The 8390-nt window shown below is 43.0% G+C and overlaps 1 protein-coding gene across 1 annotated transcript in view; it reads left to right on the top strand.

The window, feature by feature from the left end:
- The window catches only part of MTO1 (mitochondrial tRNA translation optimization 1), a 29146-nt gene extending 24617 nt beyond the window's left edge, over positions 1-4529 (top strand). The window contains exons 11-12 of the mRNA XM_040983633.1: positions 559-719; positions 4125-4529. Coding sequence (XP_040839567.1) covers positions 559-719; positions 4125-4247 — 284 coding nt within the window. The 3' untranslated portion in view covers positions 4248-4529. The remainder of the gene's footprint in view (positions 1-558; positions 720-4124) is intronic.
- Positions 4530-8390: the final 3861 nt, after the last annotated feature.

Below are 8390 nucleotides of genomic sequence, written 5' to 3' on the forward strand. Positions count from 1 at the left end.
TAGCTTGTAGCCTGGGAAAGCAGGTAGGACAGCTCAAAGCCTTGGGACCCTGCACCCAGATGGGAGACCTAGAAGAGACTGCTGGTTCCTGGCTTTGGATTGGCTCAGCTCTGGCCGTTGTGGCCTTTTGCAGAGTGAACTAGCGGATGGAAGATCTTTCTCTCTCCTTCTCTTTGTAGATCTGACTTTCCAATAAATACAAATAAACATTTTTTAAAAATCAAATTTAATTTCATTAAAAAAAAATCAAGCCCAGTCTATTAGGAATTGTTCCAGCCAGGATTTGGACTGAAAAGGAATGCAAGCTTTTTATCTTTTATTTTCCAGAGGTTTGAAATGAAAAGAACATATAGTATGCTGCTAGAAAGCATGTTATATATGCAAGGTACTCCTTTTGTATTAGCCTCAATCTCATTATTTGCCAAAGGCAACCCCCACCCAACCTGTCTCATGGTATTGATTATTGAGTGACAGAATATGTGCAGAGTTCTTTACATGTAGAAAAGACTGCACTGGTCCAGCTGCATATCACAACAGAAGTCTCATTTCATTCCCCAGCCACCTATGAGTCAGTAGTGCTCCTTCAGCTACAAGAGATAAAGGAAGCTCAGCAGGATGAAGCTCTCCAGCTGCCGAAAGACCTGGATTACTTGACTATCAAGGATGTTTCTTTGTCCCATGAAGCCCGGGAGAAGCTACACTTCACTCGCCCACAGACGGTAAGCAAACGGAGAGTGGAATAGAGCAAGTTCCAAATGAAGACCCAGTTCTTTTTACACCTGGAGGCTGTCTTGACCATATAACTGAAGAAGGTACTTCAGAAGGTTCATGGACAAATTGAATTAAGCTTATTTTGGTACAGAAACAATGGAATCTGTGCAAAATTTTTCATGAATTTGAGACCTCTCAGGTCTCTCTCTACATGATACATGTTGGTATGTCTCTGCAAGGAGTAATAGAAGCCTCATCTAATTAAATAATTGAAATTCAAAAATTGTTTGGTTATATACTTTAAACCGTGTGCTGAACTGTCAAAGCAAACTAGTCTAAATTTGGGTGGATTAAAAAGGCACATAAAGTGGGCCTGGTGCAGTAGCTTAGTGGCTACAGTCCTCACCTTGCATGTGGCGGGATCCCATATGAGCACCGGTTCTAATCCTGGCAGCTCCACTTCCCATCCAGCTCCCTGCTTGTGGCCTGGGAAAGCAGTCGAGGATGGCCCAAAGCCTTGGGCCCCTGCACCCGTGTACGAGATCTGGAAGAGGCTACTGGCTCCTGGCTTTCGATAGGCTCAGTTCCAGCCATTGCGGCCGTTTGGGAAGTGAACCAGTGAATGGAAAATCTTTCTCTCTCTGTCCTCCTCTGTCTATGTGCCTTTCCAAGAAAAATAAATAAATCTTTAAAAAGATATTTATATATAAAGGCACAGGAAATTTAAAATACACGCAATGCTTTTCAGATCACTATTTGGAAACCTTCCTAGAGTTTCCATAGCAGGAAACCCCTAGCAAGAGCGGAACCAGAGCTCCCCCCGTGCCTCATGTGTATGTGCACAATCATATGCATAAACAAAAATTATAAATCTTTTGTGTAGCTGGTTGTTGGTTTCTAATAAATGTTGTGAAGACAGAAAATCCATGACTGGGCTCAGCTCCGGCCATTGTGGCCGTTGGAGGAGTGAACCCGTGCACGGAAGATCTTTCTCCTGTCTGAAATCTGCCTTTCCAATAAAAACAAATAAACCTTTAAAAAAAAAGTTCTGGGCCCTGCACAGTAGCCTAGCACCTAAAGTCCTCTCCTTGAACACACTGGGATCCCATATGGGCACTGGTTCTAATCCTGGCGGCCCCGCTTCCCATCCAGCCCCCTGCTTGTGACCTGGGAAAGCAGTTGAGGACGACCCAGGGCCTTGGGATTCTGCATCCGCGTGGGAGACCCATAGGAGGCTCCTGGCTCCTAGCATTGCTGCCACATGGGGAATGGATCATCAGACAGAGGATCTTCGTCTCATATCTGACTTCCCCATAATAAAATAAATAAATGAATTTTTAGAAAGAAAATTTCTTTTTTTTTTTATTTAAAGAGTAGGTTTACAGAGAGAAGGAGAGACAGCAAGAGCTTGTGTCTGCTGGTTCACTCCCCAAATGGCCACAATGGCTGGAGCTGAACTGATTCATAGCCAGGATCCCTGAGCATCCTGGTGTCTCGACCCATATGATTGCAGGGTCCCAAGGACTTGGGCCATCATCTGCTTTCCCAAACCAGCAGGCAGGGAGTTGGATCAGAAGTGGAACAGTTAGGAATTGAACTGCCCCCTAGTATTTGTTCTTGTTTAATTAACGATTTATTTATTTATTTATTTCAAAGAGTTACAGAGAGAGGCTGGGGGAACAGGATTCTTCCATTCACTGATTTATTCTCACAGTGACCACAGTGGCTACAGCTGTACCAGGCAGAAGTCAACAGGAAGTACCAGGGGCTCAAACATTTGGGCCATCTTCTGCCACTTTTCCCACATGCATTAGGAGGAAGCCAGAATGGAAGTGCTACATCACCACATTGGTAGCAGTAATTCATTAAATTAAAGAACATATTTAGGACCCGGTACGGTGGCCTAGTGGCTAAAGTGCTGGCCTTGAACGTGCCGGGATCCCATATGGGCGCTAGTTCTAATCCTGGCCGCCCCGCTTCCCATCCAGCTCCCTTTTTGTGGCCTAGGAAAGCAGTCGAGGATGGCCCAAAGCCTTGGAACTCTGCACGAAGTTCCTGGCTCCTGGCTTCAGATCGGCACAGCACCGGCCGTTGTGCTCAATTGGGGAGTGAATCATCAAACGCAAGATCTTGCTCTCTGTCTCGCCTCCTCTCTGTATATCTGATTTTCCAATAAAAACAATCAAATCTTTAAAAAAAAAAATAGTATTCTTCGCAGTCATTGTAGAAACCAGTGAAATAGGCCTTACATTTTATAATCCTGTCTTTTTAGTTTGGGGATGTGTTTTTATGAATAATTATAAGCTACACTGTACTGCCCAACATGATGGCTGATAGCCAAGCCAAATTTGGCCACTTAACGTTAGCTGAATGAAATGTGAAATTTCAGCTTTGCAATGTCACTAGCTACTCTTCAAGTACCATATGTCATTAGTGACTGCCATCTTAGGCCGTGCATTAATAAGGTAGAAATGCTATAGAAAATTTCTATCATCACAAAACATTCAGTTGGTCATAGGAGTTCCCAGGCATGTAGCCTCAATTCCAACATGTGAAAATGTCTGATAAATTATGCCACAAACTCTTGGTGCCAAAACTGACATGAGTGCATTTTGTTTTTATACCCTATATAGTGCATATTCATACACTGAAATGTAAAAAATACAATACAGGAATGTTAATGGATTAAAATTTGGGGTTGGTACCCCCACACTACTGCAGATGTTGGTTTGTTGAGCACTATACCTTATTAGAAAAACGTCTGATCACAGAGATTTCAAATTAGACTGCATGCCTATAGTTGAAGAAAGATATTATAATTTTTCTTATTTTAGCAGAAAGAAAAGGTAGGCACTCTATCATCTTAGTATGTGATCTCACATAATCATTTTAAGATTCTCTGAGGTTGTTTCCCATTTGTAAAATGACATAAGTAGTAAGCACATTTCCTTTTATCTACCGGATGGTTTTGAAAGGATAGCCTAGTGGCTAAATCCTTGTCTTCCACGTGCAGGAATCCCATATGGGTGCCGGTTTGCTGCTCCACTTCCCATCCAGCTCCATGCTTGTAGCCTGGGAAAGTAGTCAAGGATGGCCCAAAGCCTTGGGAACTTGTGCCTTGGGAAACTAGGAGGAAGCTCCTGGCTACTGGCTTCAGATTGGCTCGGCTAGGCTCAAGCTGTGGCTGTTGCAGCCATTTTGGAAATGAACCAGCGGACAGAAAGTGTTTCTTCCTCCCTCTAAATGTGCTTTACTAATAAAAATATATAAATCTTTAAAGAAAGTATGTAAGTTTATTAAAAAAAAAAAAAAGATTTACTTACGGAAATATTTTATAAACTGAGCTGTGCAGGATGAAAATAGGTTTGATTTGCTGTTAATCACTTATGTCCATCTGTGGTCTTGCTTGTTAGATTGGAGCTGCTAGTCGTATACCTGGAGTGACACCTGCTGCCATTATCAATCTGCTCAGGTTTGTGAAAACTGCTCAGCAAAGACAAGTGGCCATGAACAAGTCACCAAGAACTGATGGATAAGTCTGCAATACAAACATCAAGCCTCGCTTTACAGAAGACTTCTGTCAGTACAGGAGTATAAATAGGAGACAGCTGTTTTGCACTTGTTGAAACAACTTAATTAGGTTATTGTAACTTTGCTGTTTGTTTATGAAGGGGCAGAGATTATAGTTGTGGTTTCTTTGTATCTGCAAAAAGTCATTTTAAACAATTTATACTCTTGAGAATTCTGATGTGGTCAGTCTCTGTATAACTTTGCAGTGTTTATTGAAGAGAGATGTCATGAAGCTGAAACTAAACTTGGGGAAAAAAAATCTTGCATATTTGCCTGCTCATACAGGCTTTGCCCATTACATGTACTGAATTAAAAATCTGTTCAGCCTGTTTTGAAAAATGGTAATCTTCTGCCTGGTTATACGAGGTCAGAAAGCAGTATCAAAGGGCTGTGCTTTGCCACCGTGGACATGACACCACTGGGGATGCTGCATCCAGGAGTCGGGGAGTGCTGCTTCCTGTCTTACCTGCTAATGCGCACCCTGGGGTGCCTCAGGTACTCTGGGGTCTCTACCTCGGGTGAAACCTGGATTGTGCCCCTGACCCCTGGTTTGGGTCTGACCTGGCCCTAGCTGCCAACAGCAAATGCCAAGGCATTTGAAGAATGAACAAACAGGAAAAAAGAAAAAAAATAACAATTTTAATAATAAGAAAGCAGGTCCTGGGCGCTGGTTCTAATCCTGGTGGCCCTGCTTCCCATTCGGTTCCCTGCTTGTGGTCTGGGAAAGCAGTCGAGGACGGCCCAAAGGCTTGGGACCCTGCACCCGTGTGGGAGACCTGGAAGAGGCTCCTGGCATCTGACTGGCTCAAGTTCAGCCAGTGTGGCCGCTTGGAGAGAGAAGCAGTGGGCAGAAGATCTTGCCTCACCTCCTGTATGTAAAAAAAAAAAAAAAAAAGGAAAAAGGAAAAAAAATGCAGTATCAAAGTTATGAGACGACTAGAGCTAAAATTAAAGCTACAGAATTATTGAGCTAACATAGTATGTCCATGTTGACATCAGATTTCAGTACTTAACAAAGCAAGGCGGAGACATTATAGTTCATGATAACCTTGGATAGATTTTGTGAATAGAAGAAAGAAGTTCCAAGCCTCCACTCCTAAAGTCATATCAAAGAAAAAGAAGTATTATTATTTCATTCAGTGTACATTGTATACATGTATTGAAATAGCACACTTTAGGCCGTAAGTATATACATTTTTATAATTAAAAATTTTTTTTGAATTTTGTACTTAGTAAACCTTCCCCAGTAATTGTTTTGTAAATTAATGAAAGCCTCATCAAATAGAAAAACAAGAAGGCAGCACAGTTATTGCAGGCATTTAACTATCAGGACACTGTTTCTACATTAAGTGTAATACCACAGTGGGTTTTTTGTGCTACTTAACACAAGATGGGAAATCTGATTTTAAACTTTTTTCCTGAATAATGCAAAAGAACAAAGGCTTGTGAAAGGGGTGCCTACTCGATAGGATATATCAAATATTTATGTTGTAAAGTTTCTGATACTCTTTTCCAAGTGACACTTAGATATACAAAGAAACTCTGGGGTTTAATGTTAGCCAATAGAGTAACAATGATTTCAATGAAAACTGTTTAACGAAAAACATTTGTTTTAGATTCCTTTATTGGCCTTAGAATGTGAACTTTTTAAAAATATACACTGTTGCCACTAGCCAGGAGTGCTACGGAATATGGTCCCCTAGGAAAAAAGAGCTAAGAATATGATCTTACACAATCCATTTACTTCGTGGAAATCCCCCGTCATTAACAACAGTCTGATTCCAGCAGAAACTGCTCACACTTCTGATGTCCTGGGCTCACCACAGGCCATGCCAGCCAGCTGGAGAAGCCGGGGCCAAAGGTCATCTCAACAGGAACACCAACGCTGAAACGGGGAAATGACCAGGAACATTGTGAAATAGTTGGGGGAGGAAAATGTGGGTATGACTGACGAAGGCTAAACTAAACCATCACCATCTTGATTATGAAATTCCTTTAGAGCAGAGAGCTTGAATTTTATAACTTGTTGTTTTAAAAATATGATGTCACTTTGAGTTGCAACCTAGATGGAAATGATGGTGGCTTGTCCACTTAAAAAATTTCGGTTCCTGGGGCCCTGTGCAGTGGCCTAGCAGCTGAAGTCCTCACCTTGAACACACCTGGATCCCATATGAGCGCCGGTTCTAATCCCAGCAGCCCTGCTTCCCTTCCAGCTCCCTGCTTGTGGCCTGGGAAAGCAGTGGAGGACGGCCCAAAGCCTTGGGACCCTGTACCTGCGTGGGAGACCAGAAGAAGTTCCTGGTTGCTGGTCTGATTGGCTCAGCTCCAGCTGTTGCGGCCACTTGGGGAGTGAATTAGTGGATGGTAGTTCTCCCTCTCTTTTCCTCCTCTTTGTATATCTGACTTTCCAATTAAAATATATATATATTTTTAAGTATTTATTAGAAAGTCAGATTTACACAGAGGAGAGGCAGAAAAATCTTCTGTCTGCTGGTTCATCCCCCTAGCAACCACAATGGCCACAGCCAAACTGATCTGATGCCAGGAGCCTCCTCCAGGTCTTTCATGTGGGTACAGGGTCCCAAGGCTTTAGGCCGTCCTCCACGGCTTTCCCGGGCCACCAGCAGGGAGCTGGATGGGAAGTGAAGCAGCCAGGACACAAACCAGCACCCATATAGCAGCCCAGTGCATTCAAGGTAAGGATTTAGCCATTAGACTATTGAGCAGGGTCCATCCCACTCTATCCATTCATCAGATAATGACATCTTAGTTGGTTCTGCATTTTGGCTCTTTTGACCAGTGCTGCTGTGTTACGTTTCTGTCTTGAGGTATATACCAGTAGTAGGATTGCTGGATCATATAGCAGCTCCATTTCTAGTTTTCCAAGAAACCTCCATATTGTTTTCACAATGGTTACACTAATTTGCACTGCTACCAACAGTATGTTAAAGTTCCCTTTTTTCCACATGCTTGCTAGCATTTGCTATTCTCTGTCGTTTGAATACCAGGCACTCTTATGCAATGAGTTGGTATCTCAAAGTGGTTTTGGTTTGTATATCCTTGCATTCTTCTTGAAAATTTTTTTTTATCTCTTGGAAAACAAACAAAAAGTCCTCTTGAGTGTGGGCAATACGGTACCTGTAGATAGCCACTTCCTGACTGCAGCCAAGACACACCTACAAGGCAGCAGTGATCCAGTGACTGAGGGCCTGCCACCCACGTGGAAGAACCAGATGGAGTTCCCCGCTGCGGCTTTAGCTCTGCCCAGGTCATAGATTGCTGGCATTTGGGATGTGGCTGCTTTGCTTGTGTCTCAAATTTAAAAAAAAAAAAATTTTTTTTTAGTGTTTGTGAACTAAGTATCAAGAAGTACATACCAATTTTCTTTCTTTTCACTTTATTTGAGAGGCCAAACGAGAGAGGGAGACAGCAAGCTCCTGTCTAGTGGTTCATTCCTCAAATGCCTGTGATATGTGGGAAGCAGAAGAGACATGCCAGAAACTCAGCTCAGGTCTCCAGTGTGTGTGGCAGAGCCCCAAACACTTGGGCTGTGCTCCGCTACTTTCCCAGGCTATTAGCAAGGAGCTGAACGGGAAGTGAGCAGCCAGGACTGTAACCAACGCACACATGGGATGCCAGTGCTACCAGTTGTTGTTTAACTTACTATGCCACAATTTCAGCTCCCATGTGAAGTCTCAACTGCTGCACCAAACACCTGCTGCTGGTAGAGACATGTTCAAGTAAACCAGAACAGCTAAGAAAGATCAAGAAGAAACAGATTATATTTTATATAAGTATTAAATTCTGTTAGCTTTCTGCAAGTGATACAGGAAGTTCTTTCTCTCACAGGAGACCAACAGAAACTTCCTCTTACTAAACATCAGAAATTTATCACATGTTGCCTTAAGGAAGACAGTCCTGCTGGCTGCCAGCCTGCATCCCGTGTCAGAGCTCCCGACTCCAGCTTCCTCGTGTGCAGCCCCTGGGAGGCAGGATGCAATAGGTCAGGTGACCGGATTCCTTTCCCAGCAAGCGGAAGATTCAGATTGAGCTCAGGATTCTTAGCCCGGGCATGGGAATGAGCCATTCACTTCTCTCAAATCAGAAGA

This window comes from Ochotona curzoniae, unplaced genomic scaffold, assembly GCF_017591425.1.
Source record: "Ochotona curzoniae isolate NIBS_2020 unplaced genomic scaffold, NIBS_Ocur_1.0 contig_3819, whole genome shotgun sequence".
Taxonomy (NCBI): Eukaryota; Metazoa; Chordata; class Mammalia; order Lagomorpha; family Ochotonidae; genus Ochotona; species Ochotona curzoniae.